Genomic DNA, 18,940 nt, shown 5'->3' with positions numbered 1-18,940 from the left:
CCCTTTAAAAAAAGAGATTTATTATGTATGCAACTTTCTGTCTCCACGTATACCTGCATGGCATCAGATCTCATTATGAAATGGCTCTGAGCCACCATGTGGTTGCTGGGAATTAAACTCAGGACAGTTCATTTCCAGCTCAATTCAGAGCCAGTGCTCTTAACCTTTGAGCCGTCTCTCCAGCCCCCTGAACTGCCCTTTCTTGTGATCTGTGATTTTCCTCCTCAGTTTCTGCATGCATTCCATCAGACCGCATCTCTAGTCTTCTGCCTGCCACACTCTAGAAGCAAAAAGAACTCTCCAGTGTGTTGTTCATGGGCTTAGTTAACCATTACAAGTTCATACTCATATTCTCTCTCTCTCTCCATCTCTCTCTCTCTCTGGATTAAACATGGAGTCTCCCAAGTGCCCATCAGCTGCTGTACCTCTGAGCAGTATCCCAGGCCTCTCTCATCTCCTCATTTCTTAAGTTCCATTTCGAATACCCCCAGTCATGAGGAGGAAAAGGCATCACACTGTTGAGGATTCTCTCTGACTGACATATTAGCATATTATCCTGTTACCACTTGAAGGCAGACTTGTGATAAGTTAAAGATGCATAGTCTAAGTCTTAAAGCAATCAAACTAACAAGACAGAGTCATAGCTTTGAAAATACAAGAGAATCATACAGATACATAATCTAAAGGGGACATTTAAAAAAGCAGAGTGGGGGGTGGAGAGATGGCTCAGAGGTTAAGAGCACTGGCTGCTCTTCCAGAGGTCCTGAGTTCAATTCCCAGCAACCACATAGTGGCTCACAGCCATCTGTAATGAGATCTGGCGCCCTCCTCTGGCATGTGGGCATACATGGAGGTAGCATGTTGTATACATAATAAATAAATAAATCCTTTAAAAAAGAGAGAGAGAGAGAGCTGAAACTCTCTTTTAAAAAAAGCGGAGTGAGCCGGGCGATGGTGGCGCACGCCTTTAATCCCAGCACTCGGGAGGCAGAGGCAGGCGGATTTCTGTGAGTTCGAGACCAGCCTGGTCTACAGAGCTAGTGCCAGGACAGGCTCCAAAACCACAGAGAAACCCTGTCTCGAAAAACCAAAAAAAAAAAAAAAGCGGAGTGACACATGGAAAACAAATAACAGAACAATCCATTCAGACACAAAAGGCAGATGTCACATAGCTTCCACCTTTTTTTATTTATTTATTTTTGGCTTTTCGAGACAGCATTTCTCTGTGAAACCTGGCTACCTTGGAACTAGCTCTTGTAGACCAGGCTGGCCTCGAACTCACTAAGACCCGCCTGCCTCTGCCTCCCAATTTCTGGTATTAAAGGCGTGCGCCACCACCACCCAGCTCACATAACTCCCTTCTAAAGCAAGAGCTTAGCAGGGACAAGAGTATTAACCTAGGTTCATTCTCCCCCTACACACACACACGCACACACACACTCTCACACACACACACACACTCATGCACGCGCACGCAAGCACGCACACACAAAGTCACTTCTAAATAGCAAAGATTACCTAAGTAGACAGAAAGCATGATACTTGGTCAAGGGATACAGATGTTTTGAGGGAGAGCTTGCTGGGATGCACACTCTGGACTCAATCCACAGTATCAGGAAAAAGAGAAGAAAAAACAAGACTCAACTAAACGCTGCCCTCTTAAAGTTCACTTTAAACAGAAAAATACAAAGCTTCACAGTGAAGTGATAGCTCACGCTAACACTAATCCCCAGGAGCACGAAAGTGAGACTACAAAAAGAAAGCCGAAAAGCGGTATCAGTATCAAAACAGGTTTCAAATCAAATAACAGCAGAGATAAAGGAGATCATTCACAGTGATAAAGAGGTTCCTTATCAAGAGTTAGGAAAAGCAGTCAGTAAAGGTGCTTGACACCAAGCCGGACAGCCTGAGTTCAATCCCTGGGACCACAAACTAGAAGAAAACTGATTCTTGTGAATGTCCTATGACCTCCATATGTGCTCAAGCACATGAGCACGCACACACACACACACACACACACACACACACACGCACACACGCACGCACAGCATAGTAATTAACAAATAAATGTTAGTTTTCTAATTATAAAAGGAAATACTATTTATTTATTTATTTTGGTTTTTCGAGACAGGGTTTCTCTGTGTAGCTTTTTTTGGAGCCTGTACTGGACCTCCTTCTGTAGACCAGGCTGGCTCTGCCTCTCAAGTGCTGGGATTAAAGACCTGTGCACCACCACCTCCCAGCAGGAAATACTTTTTTAAAGGCTAAGAAAAGTAAAGCCAGGCATGGTTGTGTATATCCACAATCCCTGCAATCCCTGCAGTCACAAGGCAGAGACCAGAGGACTACAAGTTTGAGGAAAGCCGGGGCAACACAGTAACTTCCAGGCTAGCCTAAGCTACATAGAAAGACCATGTCTCAAGAAACTGTACTAGCCGGGTGGTGGTGGCGCATGCCTTTAATCCCAGCACTCGGGAGGCAGAGGCAGGCGGATCTCTGGGAGTTCGAGGCCAGCCTGGTCTAGAAGAGCTAGTTCCAGGACAGGAACCAAAGCCTCGGAGAAACCCTGTCTCGAAAATCCAAAAAAAAACAAAAAAAAACTGTACTACTAGGGGATGGGGGGTAGCCCAGCAGTTGGGTGCTTGCCTGGCATTCACAAAAGCTTGGATCTGAGTTCCTGAGTTCCAAACCTAAGTCAGGTGTGGTAGCCCCTGCCTGCCATCCCAGCAACGTATTAGAAGCAGAGACCAGAAATTTCAGGTCATCCTCAAGTACACAGCTCATTTAAAGCCAGCCAGGGAAACATTAAACTCTGTCTCGATAAACAAATAAACTATAAACAAATTACATGTGTATATATAGGAAACCAAAATAGTAGCAATACTATTATCATTTTAAAAGGACTATCTAGGGCTAGAAAGTGAAATTTTTGCCTAGTATACGCAAGGCTCTGAGTTCCATCGCCAGGGCTGCAAAACAAAAGAACAAATAACTATCCTAAAGGATTGTGTTCCCTTTCAGCACTTCAAAATACGTGAAGGAAAACTAGTGTAATGTCCAAGTGTGACCTATAGTCCCAGCACTCAGGGACAGAGAGACAAGAAGATCAAGAGTCCAAGGACAGCTTTAGTCACATAGGGAGTTTTGAATACACTTGGGCTACATTAGATGCTGTCAGAGGCAGGAAAGAGAAGGAAGAGAGGGGCTAGAGAGGCAGTTCTGCCGTTAAGAGCACTTGCTGCTCTTGTGGAAGACCCAAGTTCACATCCCAGCATCTAGTCAGAAAGCGCACAACCATGTACAACTCCAGCTCCAAAGGAATCCAGTGCGCCCTCTTCTGGCTCCCACTGGCATCTGCAGTTACACACACATACCTTTGCATAGCATACATGCATACACAAAATTAAAAAATAGTTTTAAAAATAAATATTTAGCCAGATATTGGTGGTGCACACCTTTAATCTCAGCATTCGGGAGGCAGAGGCAGGAGATCTCCGAGTTCAAGGCCTGCCTGGTCTACAGAGCTAGTTCCAAGGTAGTAGGGCTACACAGAGAAACCCTGTCTCAGAAAGAAGATCTACAAAAAATATCACGCTCTTGACAAAACGTCTTGATAAGTCAAGCATGGAAGTACATGTCTTTAATCCTGAAACTTGGGGTTGGGGCAGAGGCAGGTGGGTCTATGAGTTTAAGGCAAACTTGGTCTCCATAAAAAGTTCCAGGTCAGTCAAGGCTACATAGAGAGACCCTGTCTGAAGTAACAACTGGAGGTTGGAGAGATGGCTCTTCAGTTAAGAGCACACACTGCCCTTGTAGAGAATCCTGGTTCAACTCCCAGCACCCACATCTGTTGACTGACAATCTCCTGTATATAAATGCATCTCCCAGGGATCATACACCTCTGACCTCTAAGTGAATCTGTTCTCAAGTGGCATACACATATATAATTATTAAAATAAGATATTTTAAAAGTCTTTTAAAAGAAAAAAAACAGGAGTGAGTGCTGGAGATGGCTCAGCAATTAAGAGCACTAGCTGCGCTTCCAGAGGACCTGGGTTCAATTCCCAGCACCCATATGGCAGCTCACAGTTGTCTGTAACTCCAGTTCCTGGGGATCTGGTACATTCACACCAGTGCACATAAAATAAAGTTAAAATTATTTTTTAAAAAATTGACCAGGAGGGCTGGAGAGATGGCCCAGTGGTTAAGAGCACTGACTGCTCTTTCAGAGGACCCGGGTTCGATTCCCAGCACCCACATGGCAGCTCACACCTTTCACTGTCTGAAAATGCAGTTCCACGAGATCTGACACCTTCACACCAACGAACATAATAAAGTTAAATAAATCATTTAAAAAATTGACCAGGAATGATGGTATATACTTATAATCCCAATATCAGGAGGCAGAGGTAGGCTGATCTCTGAGTTTGAGGCCAGGCTGGCTGGTCTATATAGTGAGACACTGTCTCAGAATGATGATGAAGCAGAAGGAAAAGGAGGAGGAGGAAGATGATGATAGGCAGCCAGGTGTAGTGATGAACGCCTTTAATCCCAGCATTCAGGAGGCAGAGGAAAGCAAATTGTTGTGAGTTCAAGGCCAGCCTGGTCTTAAATGGTGAGACCCTGTCTTAAATGATAACAGCAATCATGATAATAATAACTATTTCTAAAAATGAGCTGAACAAAGGAGGAAAGAAAACTTCAATGTGATAAAAGGCATCTATGAAGAAAACCACAAGCAGCATCATAAAGATGGAGCCCTGGGTGTTCCCCACGAGTACACGGGAATGAAGCAAGGCTGTCTGTCCTCGTTCCACAATTATATAGTGGTCATCCCCACTATATAATTATATAAAGGGGAAGAAAGGACAAGGAGACACCAGACACGGAAGGAAGAGACAGAGTGGTCTGGATTCACACACATTCATCTTGATGTACAAAGTTCATGAGCTCTCTAAAAAAGCTGTCAGAACGCATGGCTTTCCAGTGCACCCTTAGGACCTGAGACAGTATTTCTAGAATATTAGCAACAACTGGGCATGGGAAACACCTCATATATCACAGATTGTCACTTGGCTTTTCTATCAGAACGCTCCTAAATCAGACACAGAAGTCCCAAACTGAGTCAACGTCAAACTTTGTCTGCCAGACCCCATGCTGTTGTGTGGCTTACAAAACTGTAATTCGCCGGGCAGCCGGGCAGTGGTGGCACATGCCTTTAACCCCAACACTCGGGAGGCAGAAGCAGGCAAATCTCTGTGAGTTCAAGGCCAGCCTGGTCTCTAAGAGCTAGTTCCAGGAGAGGCTCCAAAGCCACAGAGAAACCCTGTCTTGAAAAACCAAAAGAAAAAAGAAAAAATGAAAAAGAAATTGTAATTCTTCTGCCCATACCCAGCTGCAGTTTATGGAAGGGACTGAAGTTGTGTGGTAATCAGATGTCCAGAAAAAATGCAAAGTGACCAAGGGAGGCTCTGTGGTTGGGCAGGAAAGAGTCCTGCTCAGGGCCAGATGGAGCTGAAGCTAAAGGAAGCCAGATAGACATGTTGGGTCAAGGAGGCAGATCTGGCCTTGGAGTTCCTGTCTATGGTGCTTCTCTGAGAGCCTCCCCACACAGCTGACCTACGATCCCCATCTGAATCCTAATGCCTAGGACCAGTCATGCAAAAGCCACCCCTTCCATCCCTAGGAAGAAGCCACAGCTGATTCTCATGATTCTGATGCAATCCTGGGAGCAACATAATCGTTTCCTGCTCCACCCTAGGCTCATGGGAACCCATTTTGCATAATGCACCGAAGCCATGATCCCCCCCACCAATGCTTATCACTACCAGGGGAGCAGAGGCTGAGAAAGCCTGGTGCCCCACTTCTAGGGAACGAGGGTGGCTTCTGTATTAGATAGCTTCTGGCTATCCCCTGGCTCCAAGACGCCCCCAGAGACTCAGCTTCCTAGGACTTCCAAGGAGTGATTCAAGCTCTTCACACAGCAGTGCGGAGCTAGCATGACCTCGGACCAAGTACTCTGAGTGGAGGCCTTGGCCTGGATCAGTGACGGGGGACCAAAGAGAGCTTGGAAGCAGCAGAGAGGAAGAACGGACAGAGTGGGGTGGGAGAGTTCTTCACGGTTGTGATGGGTTCCTGTGGAGGATGGCAGAGCAGAAAACAGAGCTAGTTCTTAAGCCTGAATTCAAGTCCTTCATTTAACAACCACCAGCCATGGGAAGCCTGGACAAGGAGTGCCCGCTGATGCTTTCCTTGGCAACCATGAGATGGAGTGTTATCAGCACCCATGCTTGTAGAGGCAGGGGATAGATCCAAGAGCCGGGACAAGGCCAAGATGGCAAGTGGAGCGTAGCAGACACAGAAGACAGGGTGGTGAGGGAAAGTGTAAGGTGGGAGCGATAATGTCGGGTGGGCTGGAAGGGGGGCAGGAGCACTTGGCACCAGCTCCGGGATCATCCCCCACCCTGATGCTGACTGTCCTTTGCTTTTCTTCTGGGCCAGGAGTCAATGCATTTCCCTGCTGTGGCAAGAGTGCTGTGGACATCGTGGAGAAAACGTGAGGACCAGTCCCTATCAGCATGGGGCCTTCCCCTAAAAGCCCAGGCTCCCGGACCTTTCCCCAACACCACACACTCCCACCCAACTAGCATCTCCCCTTTGTAGCTCCTTTCCAAACCTCCTCAGGAGCAGAGTCCAGGCTGAAGGCTAGGGTTGCCTGTGATCCCATCTCTGCCTCCAGCCTCCAAACCTGGCAGAGGGCTAGGGTGGAGGACTTAGAGGCAAGGCTGCCTTGGTGGGGGCAGACGGAGCTGTCCAAGGTAGGAAAAGACAGGTGCCTGCGGAGGGAACAGGAGTTTCAAGGTGGAGCACTAGGAAGGAGTAGGGGCTGAGAAGAAGTGAAGGGGCCCTGCACTTCCCCCAGTCTCCATGGGTTCTCACATCTACCCACTGGGAGTGGGGCAGGTGAGTAAGGGGCCTCTCCCTGTGTAGGGAGCCGTTTTCAGAGCACCCTGGTTCACCCAGAGCCCTTAACTAAAATGAAGATTCCCAGCAGGGCGGTGGTGGCGCACACCTTCAATCCCGGCACTCAGATTTAATCCCGCAGGGAGATCTCTGTGAGTTTGAGGCCAACCTGGTCTACACAGTGAGTTCCAGAGACAGAGAAACCCTGTCCCCAGACCACCCCCACCAAAAAAAGAATGAAGATTCCCAGGCCCCTCCTCCAACCAGATGGAGTAGAAGAGTGGTATTGGCAAGCTCTTCAGAGCTTCTGAAGTTTGGAGAGTCTTAAGAGTACCACCATGTTAGGGGGTGAAGTGTCCAGGGCCCGAGTTCAGATATCCCACAGCCAGGGGAAAAGCTGAACATACGAACACTGAAACCCCAGAGCTGGGAGATGGAAGCAGGAAAATTCCAGGGGTTCACTGGCCAGCCCATCTAGCAAATCAGTGAGCTCTGCGTTCAGAGAGAGATCCTGTCTCCAAAAAATGAGACGGAAAATAGCTACGGTAGACACGCGAGATCAACCTCTAGCCTCCACATTTGTATGTGTGCGTGCATACATCACACACACATGCACACGCACACATGCACAAAGAATATGACACTTCAGAGCTCCCAATGGAGCAGGGACAGTGGGGAGTAGCGCAGGGGTCTTCTTACCCACCCGTGTACAAAGCCAGAGCTTTGAGGCCCTAGAGGATCCGTGGGGTCTCTGTCACCCATTTGGATCCCTTATGCTTCAGGAATGACTATCACCACCAGCCCCACAGCCATAAAGAAGAGGAGGACGAAGAAACAGAGGTAAGAGTGCCACACTTTATGCAGAGGTCACAGGCAAGACGGCAGGGTCTTGATGCTTGTCCCTTCTGGGACTGTAGTACGGGGCCCCACACACGCCTTCACCATATCGTCTCTGACCTTGCTTCTCTGGCCCAGGGAGGTCTCCGAGAAGCAAGTGGAGGTAAGGGGTTGGTAGTGTGCCACACAGGATCAGGACAGGGGCTTGGGGGGGGGAGTCCTGGGGGGAAGGGTGTCCAGCTCCTCAACTTCCATTTGAAACCTTTCAGCAGAAAGCAGAACTGCCCAAGAAGGAGACACTACTCAAAGGGCACCCAGACCCGGGCCCAGTGCCACAGCTGGAGGAGATGGCACCAGTGGTACCCTCTAAGCCCACGCCTGAGACCGAAGGGGAGTATTTCACTGAAAGCCCGGAGCAGGAGGGCTCCAGGATTGAATCCCTCAAGCCCTATGAGGAAGAGCTGTCATCCAGGCCCTGGAGCTTCATCGCAAACTCGAGCAACAGGGAGGATGAGCAGATATGCTCCACCCAGTTCCGCTCCATCTGCGTGCAGACCTCCAAACACCTCTTCTGGGCGAACAAGCTCATCCAGGCGTCAGAGCACAGCCTCCAGCGGGCCTTAGAGAAACATCGCAAGAGCCCGCAGGAAAAGAAGTCTGTCTGCATTCCCCAGGTTCTCCCAGACTGTGCCCCACTGCCGTCAAGTCCCCGGGTATCCTGCACTACCCTGCCCTCAGCCATTGGCCTGGCAGATCTGATCAACTTTGCATCCTCCCTTGCCGTAGCCTCCTCCAGCAGCAGGGACTTGCCTAATCTAGAAAATATGATCAAAAGTACATCTGAGAAGTCCCAGGAGACGTCTACAGAGCTTTGCCAGCCGGTCCAGTCCATCCAGTATGCCCAGGCTACCCAGATTACCCAGATATCCTTGGAGACGCAAGAGAAATCATCCAAAGACGTGATGACTCACGAATCTTGGACTCAAGAAACCAGGAACGTAGCTTGCTCTTACCTAGATTTTAGCAAGACAGGGTTCAAGAAGGCCACCATCGAAGGGGAAGTGAAGTTTGTCAAGGCACCACCCTCCCCCCAGCTTCAGGAAGCCAAAGAAGAGTGAGTGACGCTGCCCTGCAGCCCTTCCCCCTGGCCAGCATGTGGGTGGGGATAGACTAGGGTATCACATTGCCAGGTGGGGTGTGCAATACTGGAATGGAGGGGAGGGGCCGAGGCAGGGGACAGGGGCAAACCCAATGACCTCACAAAGGCTGCTAGGAACAGGGTTCCGGTGACCTGAAGTGCCTTAGCAAAGCCAGGGCCAGAGGAGGCCTGGGGACCATGGAGGGTGAGCTCTCCAGGGCTAGCACAGAAACCGGGGTTTAAAATGGGCAGGGCCACATTGCCTCAGGAAACAGGTGTGTTTCGTGTCGTCTGTCTCCTGAGAGCAAAATGGTCGCATCTCTAGGGTGCAGGACACTTCCGTGAGTGAGTGTAAGGGAGCTGGGCTTCAGAACCCTTGACCTCTGATGACATGTAGACATAGAACAGAGCCCCAGCTGCCCCACAGGTGCAGCGGGGGACTCCCCCCCCCCAGACCCTAAGGCCCTAGTGACGCTGTCTTTTTTGTGTTGCAGCTCGGTGCCGGGAACCAAGAAAGGGAATCCATTATTGCTGAAAATCCATTTTAAGTTGTCGTCCCCTTCACCCCAGAGAAATTAGACAAAAGCATTAAAGCCTCCAGTGCTGGCCCTGCTGAAGACTCTTTTTTAAGCTGCTGGAATCAAACCCAGGGCCCTGAGCATACTTAGGCCAGCATCTTACTCCTGGGCTATATCCTCATCCCTTGGACTCTGGAGACAGTGTCTCCTTCTGTAGCCCAGACTTGGTCTGCCTACCGCAGTCTCTCGAGCGATGATATTGCAAGGACATACCATTCTGCCTGGGCTCTGGCTCAGGTTTGGGAGGACCAGCTCCTCCTAACCACTGTGCACAGCTGGCTGCTATATTCTGGAAGCGATTTTTTTAGGGATGGCACCTCCACTTTTAAGTTTCCCGTGAGCCCGCCCATCCCTTAAGAGTTCCGGCCCAGTCATCTAGACTTTGCTTCCTCCCTGAAGTGTTTCTGCTTTTCTTCCACCTACCAGACCACTAGGCCACCTCAAAACTCCATCCCGGCTTCAGTTTCTTAGGCCTAAATCCAGGGACGTGGGGGCGGGAAGGTGTGGGGGGAGGGGCCTCCCTGGAGGTGGGGCTGATCAGATGAGAGTAAATCCGAGGAGTTCTTCCTGTAGCCAGTGAGGAGACCTGGGGAGGACGTTGTTTGGCTTGAAGGAGGGAAAAGCTGAGGTTGATAGACTGATCTTTTAGAAGGCCACAGCCTCAAGCCAGGGTTAACTCCAGATGTAGGGAGATCCCACGTTGATGACATACCCAACATGGCAGCCCAGAGGAGTTCCCACACACCACCAGCCAGACACTTGCATAAGACACCATGTGCCTGGACACAGGCCCAGAAAAAAGGCAATATGAGGGAGTTTCCACTTTTGGCAATGGTCAGAAGGCTGTGAAGTGGATTTAGAGAAAGAGAAGGGGCCAGCTTGCTCCATAGACAGCTGTGTGTATGAGATAGAGAGGTAGGGTGCGGGCATCTCACTCTGTGGAGCCCAAGCTAGCTTCAGCCCTGTATCAGTCTCTCTACCATGGCCTCTTGAGTGCCGGGATTGCAGCCAGTCACGTCACACCTCGTTTCTGTGTCCTGTGCGTCGGAGTTTAAGTTGCCCTAGCTGGACTGCCTCAGATCCATAAGGAGCCTCTCTCTGTACCTCCTGAGTACTGGGATTCCCAGCAGAGGCTCACACTGCCACAGCAGCTTTTGTTGTCCTTGTCATTGTTGAGCCGGTCTCATTCTGTAGCCCTGACAGGCTCCTGGGTGCTAGGATGAAAGGCAGGCACCACCATGCAGCTTCTTTTTCCTCTTGAGACAGGGTACTGCTGTATAGGCTGGCTTTGAACTCGCAAAACTGCCTGCCTTAGCCTTCAGAGTGCTGGGGTTATAAGAGAAGCATGCCACCATGCCCAGCCCTGGTCAGGCTTCCTGGGAAGGAGAAGCCCATCAGGAGCCTAGGAGGAGGCTGAGAGGGGAGCTAGGGGTGGGGCAGTGGGATTAGGCAGCAGGAAAGCAGGCCAGAAGGGAAAGGGGCCGCAATTGAGGGTGGGGACAGAGAGAAATGGAAGATTTCCAGCTAGAGTGTCATGCAGTCCTTAGGATTTGCCTTTAGAGTTTATCGTTTGGGTGGGGTTTTTAAATGTAAATTCTATTTTTTTTTTCAACAGAGGTGGTGGCAATCCACCTCTCATCCGAGCACTTAGGAGGTGGAGGCAGGAGGATCTCTGTGAGTTCAAGGACAGCCTGGTCTACGTAGCAAGTTCCAAACCAGTCAGGGATATATCATAGGTCTCTGTCTAATTAGCAAACTCAAGGCCAGCCTGGGCTAAGGGGCAAGCACAGACAGTTCCTGTGTGTTCCTCCCCTGCCCCAGCCCCTCAGCCTGGAGCACAGGGACATCCTGAAGCAGAGACACATGGTTACACAGACCCACACTGGCTCAGCATCACCGAAAGCCCAGAGAGCTTCATTCCCTCTTGCGGTACTTTCTGTGACGCGTATATGGCACGTGTCCTATTGCAGAGCCATAAAAATAGTTTGCCCGTCCTGAATACCCTCTGCGCTCCACCCACTCATCCTCCCCTCCCCTCCAGCCACCCACCGGTCCCTTTTGCTTTCGCCAGAATGAACCGGAACCTCACGCAGCCTTGTCAAGCAGGCTTCTTTCCCTTCGTAAGCAAGCAGCTAACTCCCCTCCGAGTCTTTTCTTCGCGGCTTGACAGTTCATTTCCTTTTAGCGCTCGATAACATTCCGTCATCTAGATGGACCTGTTTGTTCTCCCGGCCACCTACCGAGACACATCTCGGTGGACTCCACGTTTAGGCAGTTAGGAAGTTGCCATAAGGATCGCTGTGTGGATTTTGTGTTTTAAAATCATCTGGATAAATGCCGAGGACCGTGGTTGCTGCTTACTAGTGTTGTAAAGGTGTGCTCGTGGGCTGGGGAGGTTGGCATGGCTACCAAAGGCTGGACTCGCAACCCAAACATCACGGTGTGTTCAGTATTAGTAAGAAAGTTGAAGTGACTTCCAGGGTAACTCGCCGCTTTGCAGCCCCAGCACGATGCTCCTCATCTTCCTCATTTGGTGGCGTCTCGCTTTACCGTTCAGTTCTCTACAGATCTTATACCCTTGCAGGTGTACATCTTTGATTTGTTAAGGTGTCTGCTCACATCGTTCGTCCATTTTCATTGAGTGATTAATTTCCTCATTGTGGCGTTTTAAAGGTTGTGTGTTTATTTGGTGTTAACGGTCCTTTTAAATGTGTCTCCGAGTCTATAATTGGCTTCTAATTTTCTTCACACTGTTGGCAACTCAGTGTTGGTTGTTCTTTGTTTAATTTTAAGACCGGGTTTCTCTGTGTAGCCCTGGCTGCCCTGGAACTTGCTATGTAGACCAGGTGGGCCCCGAACTCACAGTGCTCTGCCTGCCTCTGCCTCGAGAGGACTGAGATTAAAGGCATGCACCACCACACTATGCTTAATTTAAATATTTTATTACATTTATCGTGTGTGGTATTGTACAATTCTTTTTATATATTGTTGACTTCACCTTGCTTGTATTTCGTCAAAGATTTTCGCATCTGTGCTGGAGATGGCTCGGTAGTTAGCACTTCCTGCTCTCCCAGAGGACCCGAGTTCAGTTCCCAGCACCCAGAGTTTACAACCACCTGCATCTCCAGATCCAGGGGATCAGATGTCTGGAACTGAACTCAGGACCTCTGGAAGAGCAGTCAGTGCTCTTAATCTCTGAGCCATCTCTCCAGCCCCCTGAAGACAATTTTTTAATATTTATTTATTTATTATGTATACAATATTCTGTCTGTGTGTATGTCTGCAGTCCAGAAGAGGGCACCAGATCTCATTACAGATGGTTGTGAGCCACCATGTGGTTGCTGGGAATTGAACTCAGAACCTTTGGAAGAGCAGACAATGCTCTTAACCGCTGAGCCATCTCTCCAGCCCCTGAAGACAATTTTTTAAAGATGATGTCGCACTATGTAACCCTGCTGGCCTGGAACACTCAGTGATCTGCCTGCCTATGCTTCCCAAATGCTGGGATTAAAAATCATGTGTCATCACACCTGGCTAAAATAATTTTTGTTATTGTTTGTTTGGTTGGTTTGTTTTGTTTTATTTCTTTGAGACAGGGTTTTACTGTGTAGCCCTAGCTGTCCTGAAACTCACTTTGTAGACCAGTCTGGGCTGGAACTCACAGAGATCCACCTGCCTCTGCCTCCTGAGTGCTGGGATTAAAGGTGTGCGCCACTATGCCTGGTGGCTAAAACGATGTTTAAAAATGAGATTTTTTTCTGTGTATGTTCTCGAGGAATATTGTAGTTTTCTGGAAAAGTCTTTTTCTATTTGGGGTGCAGGGTAACAGCCTCACAGGGTTAAGATACCATAGAGAAGGGATGGTCCTTTGATAAATATTTTATTTAAAAAAATCATCAGAGAATTTATACGGGCCTTTCTCTCCTGTGGAAGGCTGCCAATTATTGGTTTGATTTCTTTAGTAGATAATTTCTTCACATTATTTCTTCAGATTATTTCTTCACATGTAACTTTTGGCAGCTTCTGTTTTTCAAGAAATTGGTCTACTTCATTAAGGTTATCAAACTTATAGACAGAGTCATTTATACTATTCCTTTATTATGCTTCGAATATCCATGAGGTCATTAGTGATGGCCCTTTAATCTTGCCCTCCCACCTTTTTAGTTATGTAGTGGTGTGTGTGTGTGTGTGTGTGTGTATGTGTGTGTATATGTGTGTGTGTCTGTGTGGTGTGTCTGTGTGTATGTGTCTGTGTGTGTATATGTGTGTGTGTCTGTGTGTGTGTCTGTGTGTGTGTGTCCATGTGTCTGTGTCAGGATAGTTTGAAGGACTCAGTTATCTTCTTCCATGTAGGTCCTGGGGACCTTTGAACTGAGGTCATCAAACTCGTCAGCAGGTTCCTTTACTGCCCTGTCTACCTTATTACTCTTCCAAAGAACAAGATTTTGGCATTTATTATTTTCGCTATTGACTTTTCTGCTTTCGATCTTAATTTTTGTTCACGTTTTTATTACCTTAATTCTACCTGTGATGTGAGATGCACTTTTTTTTCTCGTTTCTTGGAGTAGAAACTCTAATTATTGGTTTTAGATCATTCCTTTTCTAAAACATTCACCTAACACCACAAACGTCTCAAAGAAGTTTTTGCTACATCCCACTATTTCAAATAAGTTGGGTTTTTTAAATTATTATTTTTGCTTAGTTTGAGGTTTCTTCTTTTATTCATGCTTGTTGTTTGTTTGTTTGTAGACAGGTTCTCATACTGCCCAGGCTGATTTCAAACTCACTATAGAGCTGAGGATGGCCTCGAACCCCCGATCCTTCTGCTTTTGCTTCCCAAGTGCTGGAATTACTGACATGCACCCACCATGCCTGGCATTGTCTTGTTTTATCAATGTGCTTTCTTTTCTTGACAAGATCTTATTATATAGGTCAAGGTAACCTTAAACTCACAATCCTCTTGCCCAGCGTCCAGAGTTCTGAAATTACGGGTGTACATCACTATACCTGGCCCCATATGTTGTTTAGAACTGAATTATTTAATCTCCAAGTATTTAGAGATCTTTGGCTCTCTGCTGCTGGCTTCTAGTTCCATTCACTAGTGATCTGAGAGTAAGCATTGTTTGATTTCTATGGTTTTTAAATATTAAGGTTTCGTGGAATGACTTAAAATGTGGTTAATGGGTTTATACTGGACAGGAGCCCATGGCCCCCGTACCTGGCTTTGGGATTCTGTGGCCTGCTTTTCCTGGTTCGCCTCTGCCATCTTGATTCAGATTCAGAGCGTAATCACAAATTCAGGTGCCTGGAGGGAGATAGAGACTTGGGGAGGCTAAAGGAACGTTCCAGCAGAAAGTCAGCCTGTGGTGAAGGGTTGGCAGCCCTCGAAAGACAAAAGCCAACACAGAGGCAACCTCCAGGCAGGCTCAGAGCCTGTGACTCTGCCTTTCAGGCAGCAGAGGCCAGAAGACCAGGAGACCCCCATGGACACTGAGAAGGTACAGGAAACTGGGCTGGAGCCGGGTCCTGAGTTGGGGGTTCACATCCTGTGCCTGACAGAAAGCCCCTCCCTACAGAGCTGTGGATTCAGCCGGGCCTGAGGATCCCGGGAGGGGGGGGGAGGTGGACCTGCTCACCCACAGCCCTTGTCCCCTAGGTCCCCTGGAGTCTATGCCCTCCAGTTGATCATGCTGTTCTGCCTACTCCCTGTCTCCAAGGTCTCCACAGAAGCCTCGAAGTCTCCTCACACGAGATACACTGGAGGAGCAGGCAGGCAGGGTGCAGAAAGGGCGGCTGCAGCTGCAGACAAGCCAGCCGCTCCAGTCAGAGCTAGCAGCAGCCATGGCCACAAAGGAGGATCAGACCGTACCGAGGGCAAGGGAATTTAAGGACCCCGAAGCTAGCAATTCCTACTGGTCAGGCCCGGATACCAAGTCTCAGAGGTGAGGGTAGGAAGTGGAGGCCAGGCTTGGGGTGCTGGTGTGGGGGCAAGGCCTGCTTGGCCCTGGAATCTCTTGAAGCAGGTATCACATGTCTAACTCCTTTAACTGGCGCAGTCCCACCGATGACAGCATGACACCCCTGACACCCCGGGAGCTGGCAGGTAAGGGGCCGTAGGTCCAGAAGTAGGGAGGCAATTATGGAGGGATGCTCAGGACAGAATTGCAAGGAGTTACCTGCCCTGAGGTTAGCATATTTATGACCCTTGCAACCCTTCCTCCATGCCAATCTGATTTCTTTCTTCTCTATAGCCCAAGGGCTCACTGGTGCGCCCCAGAAGTGTGTGTGTGTGTCTCCGTCTGTGCATCTGTGCCTCCGTGTGTCTGTGTCTCTGTCTATCTTTGTGTCTGTGTCTGTGAAGAAAATAAGGAAAATAAAACTAAATGTATTTTAGATAGTTGGAGAGACATATCTGGATGGATGGGACAGGGTTTTAAAAAAGAGGAATGGGGGCTGGAGAGATCGCTCAGTGGTTAAGAGCATTGCCTGCTCTTCCAAAGGTCCTGAGTTCAATTCCCAGCAACCACATGGTGGCTCACAACCATCTGTAAAAGAGGTCTGGCGCCCTCTTCTGGCCCTCAGGCATACAGACAGAATATTGTATACATAATAAATAAATAAATAGGAATGGGCAAAAAAGAAAAATTCGCAGGGGCTGGCCTGAGAGGCGGGCGTAGGATATAAGGTGGTCCTCAGATGTCACACCTGATGTTGACATGGACCCATCAAAGAGGAATCATTTTCTACAGTGGTAATCTAAGAGTCTGTTTATATGCCACACTCTAGTGGAGCTCCCACGCTGCCACAGAGCCAGACTCCGGCATGTAACCTTGAATGTGAATTTAAAAAAAAAAAAAGATTTTTAATTTTAGGTGTGAGGGGTGCGCAGTGTTCACAGAAGCTAAGGGGCTCCAGATTCCCCTGGGCCTGGACTTAACAGGCAGCTGTAAGCCACCCAACAAGTAACTCAGGCTCTCTGTAAGAGTAGTATGTGCTCTTAGCCACTTTGCCAAATCTCTAGTCCCACGTGAGTTTTTAAAATATTTTTCTACTCGTGTGCATGCGTCACGTGGAGGACAGAGGACAACTTACGGCAACCAGTTCTCTTTATCATGTGGGTCCTGGGGATCAAACTCAGGTGGTCACGTTTGACAGCGAGCACCCTTACTTGCCGAGCCCTCTCTCTGGCCTCTACACACGAGCCGTAAATGCTTTTTTGTAAGAAAATGCCCAAATAGAAGATTTGGACCTAAGGCTAGAATAACTTAAGAGCCAACCCGCAGCAGGCCACCAGGTCGCTGCTGTCCATTGTAGTGAATGCTCTAATAGTGAGTCTCAACCCCAGACCCAGCCAGCACAGTCGCAGGGCCGCCACACAGAGGCCTCGCCTGGGTGACAGTCCCCTCTCTCCACCCTCAGCCTTCCAGGACATCTTCAAACTGTTCAGCTGCAGCCCAATGGGCACCGTAGACATGCACAGCATGAAGGTGGCTCTGCGCAACGTGGGCATCCAGCTGGGCCCGCAGCAGATGTGCGAGGCTCTGCGGCTGGCCGACCTAGACGGTGGGTGCCTCGTCTCTGCCTCCCTGCTCGCCCACCTCCGGGCAGCCGCCTGATGAATGCTACCCAGAGCGACAAAATCCTTGTCCCGGACCAGTTCTTTTTTAAGATTCCCTCTTCCGGGAAGCACCCCTATCTCCCAGCCTTTGTACATGGCTACTGAGTCAATCCTCATCTCCCCGGGAGCAAGAGCGGTTTCTCTCCACACCTGCTAGAACCCTTTGGCTTCTACCGAAGTATGCTAATAAGTTTTGTTAGTACTTTATTAAAACCTATTTTAAAGAGATAAATGGTTTCGGGGAGGGTTGTGATCACGCTCAACATGTATTTAAACTCCTAACCTATCTACAGGACGAACTTCCCCAAAGGGCAAGTACCCACTGCACCCTCTTGTCTCCCCAGGTGATGGAATCGTAAGCTTCAAGGACTTCCTGGGAGTTCTCACTGACAATCACCGCCTGGCTCAGTACATGGGTGAGGGGTTAAGGTGATTGGCAGTGTTGGGGGGGGGGTGCGTCTTGAATGAGGACAGCCCTCCTCACCTCTGCCTGTGTTTGTTGTACTCAGGTCAAATGAAGAGCAGTCGGGTCTGTGAGCCTCCGGGCCTGCAGACCCTGTTCCTCGAGGTGCTGTTCAAGCTACTGAAACAGGGCTTTGTGCCCTCCAAATCAGGGCAGGAGGTGATGAGGTGGGCACAGCCACCCCTAGCTCCCAGACTCAACATTCTGAGAACTGAGCCCGGCCTTGCAGAGAATCCCCTGATATTCCTGCCCCCACTACCCCCGAAAATGCCCTGAGTTCTGGATCCATTTTCTGGGCCCCAGGTCATCCTTAGCCAAAAACAAGTAGCTTCCGGTCCTCCTTGCTTTCTCCACATGTAAGATAGAGGAGATCGAAAGGCGGTGTCTGAGCCCACTGTCCCACTTTTCTCCTCCAAGCTACTATTTAAAGAAGCAGCGGGCTCTGCGGCTGAGCACATGCAGTAAGAGCCGGGCGCGCGGCCAGGGTCGGCCTGCGCGTGCACACACGGGTCTCACCTTCTTCTGCCAGGCGGCGCGCCTCAGCGGCCTCTCCAGTACCCAGCTGGCGCGCTCCCTGCACACACTGTACAGAACGGGTGCGCCCTCAGCCGGCCGCGGGCGGGGGGCTTGGGGGTCCGAGGAACAGAGGGGGGACCCCGCGGAAGGTGGAAAGGATGCTCCAGGTCATCCGCAGCCTAGCCCCACCAGCTTCCGCGGGGGGCCCTCCCAGTACTGTCCCCGCCTCTTCCTCCTCTGGATCCCCCTCCCCAGGTGGGCGCAGCCCCTACGCTCAGATTCCCAACCTGACCGGGCGCCAGCGACCAGAACGCAGGATCTCGAACCGAGCCCCGGGCCCCGACGTTCGCTTCCCCAAGCCCCATCAACCAGGCCGCCCCAAGCTCCCTCCCAACCTGGGACCACTCAGCAAAGGTGAAACTCAAGCGCAGACCAGATCGTCCGAGGAGACTCTAAGGACAGGGCAGATGGGGCGGAGGCGGGACAGCAGATGGGGCGTGATTGGCAGGCAGCAGAGGCTGGCATAGAGTGGGAACTGAACCAAAAGAAATGAGGACTGCAGGGGCAGCAGGAGATGCACCCAGTTGTTGCTGAGCATGCGCCGGGTCTCTATCGAGTTGCCCTCTGGATCTTGCACAGGTCCCCTCCGTCCTCCCGCCGGGCTAGCGAGCCAGCCGCTGGAGCAAATGCGCCCCTCAAAGCTGGCTCTCTCTCCGCCAACTCTAGTGCAGAAGCACCCCTCCTCCCCTTCGCCAGCCTGTTTCCAGAGATGTGCTATGAAGAGCTTGTACAAGTAAAGCGTTTGCTGAGCGAAACTGGCTGCGCCT

At 49.7% G+C, this 18,940-nt stretch overlaps 2 protein-coding genes across 2 annotated transcripts; both read left to right on the top strand.

The window, feature by feature from the left end:
• The first annotated feature begins 6,401 nt into the window (after window positions 1-6,401).
• Spata32 (spermatogenesis associated 32) lies at window positions 6,402-9,517 on the top strand. Its single transcript, XM_050156882.1, has 6 exons — window positions 6,402-6,408; window positions 6,502-6,556; window positions 7,746-7,803; window positions 8,070-8,260; window positions 8,306-8,914; window positions 9,433-9,517. Exons 1-6 carry the CDS (start codon window positions 6,402-6,404, stop codon window positions 9,515-9,517), a joined length of 1,005 nt encoding a protein of 334 aa, XP_050012839.1.
• Window positions 9,518-14,964: 5,447 nt separating this feature from the next.
• Window positions 14,965-18,910, top strand: LOC126510348 (spermatogenesis-associated protein 21; the record flags this gene model as incomplete). The annotated part of the gene is made up of 9 exons (XM_050156881.1): window positions 14,965-15,014; window positions 15,234-15,458; window positions 15,573-15,619; window positions 16,936-17,079; window positions 17,479-17,550; window positions 17,644-17,764; window positions 18,015-18,193; window positions 18,369-18,527; window positions 18,753-18,910. Coding segments are annotated over 9 exons (1,155 nt in total), but the record flags the coding sequence as incomplete, so codon positions are not given.
• Window positions 18,911-18,940: the final 30 nt, after the last annotated feature.

The sequence above is a fragment of the Alexandromys fortis genome, unplaced genomic scaffold (genome assembly GCF_014885135.2).
Source record: "Alexandromys fortis isolate MF-2015 unplaced genomic scaffold, M_Fortis_MF-2015_v1.1 scaffold_31, whole genome shotgun sequence".
In the NCBI taxonomy this organism is placed as follows: domain Eukaryota; kingdom Metazoa; phylum Chordata; class Mammalia; order Rodentia; family Cricetidae; genus Alexandromys; species Alexandromys fortis.
This window is presented reverse-complemented; position numbering and strand designations above follow the sequence as displayed.

Excerpts from the sequence above, each read along its gene's own strand:
- Spata32 (XM_050156882.1), top strand. Across the intron at positions 6,557-7,745 it reads GTGGACATCGTGGAGAAAAC|GAATGACTATCACCACCAGC; the intron begins GTGAGGACCAGT and ends CTTATGCTTCAG. Across the intron at positions 8,261-8,305 it reads CTCAAGCCCTATGAGGAAGA|GGAGGATGAGCAGATATGCT; the intron begins GCTGTCATCCAG and ends CTCGAGCAACAG.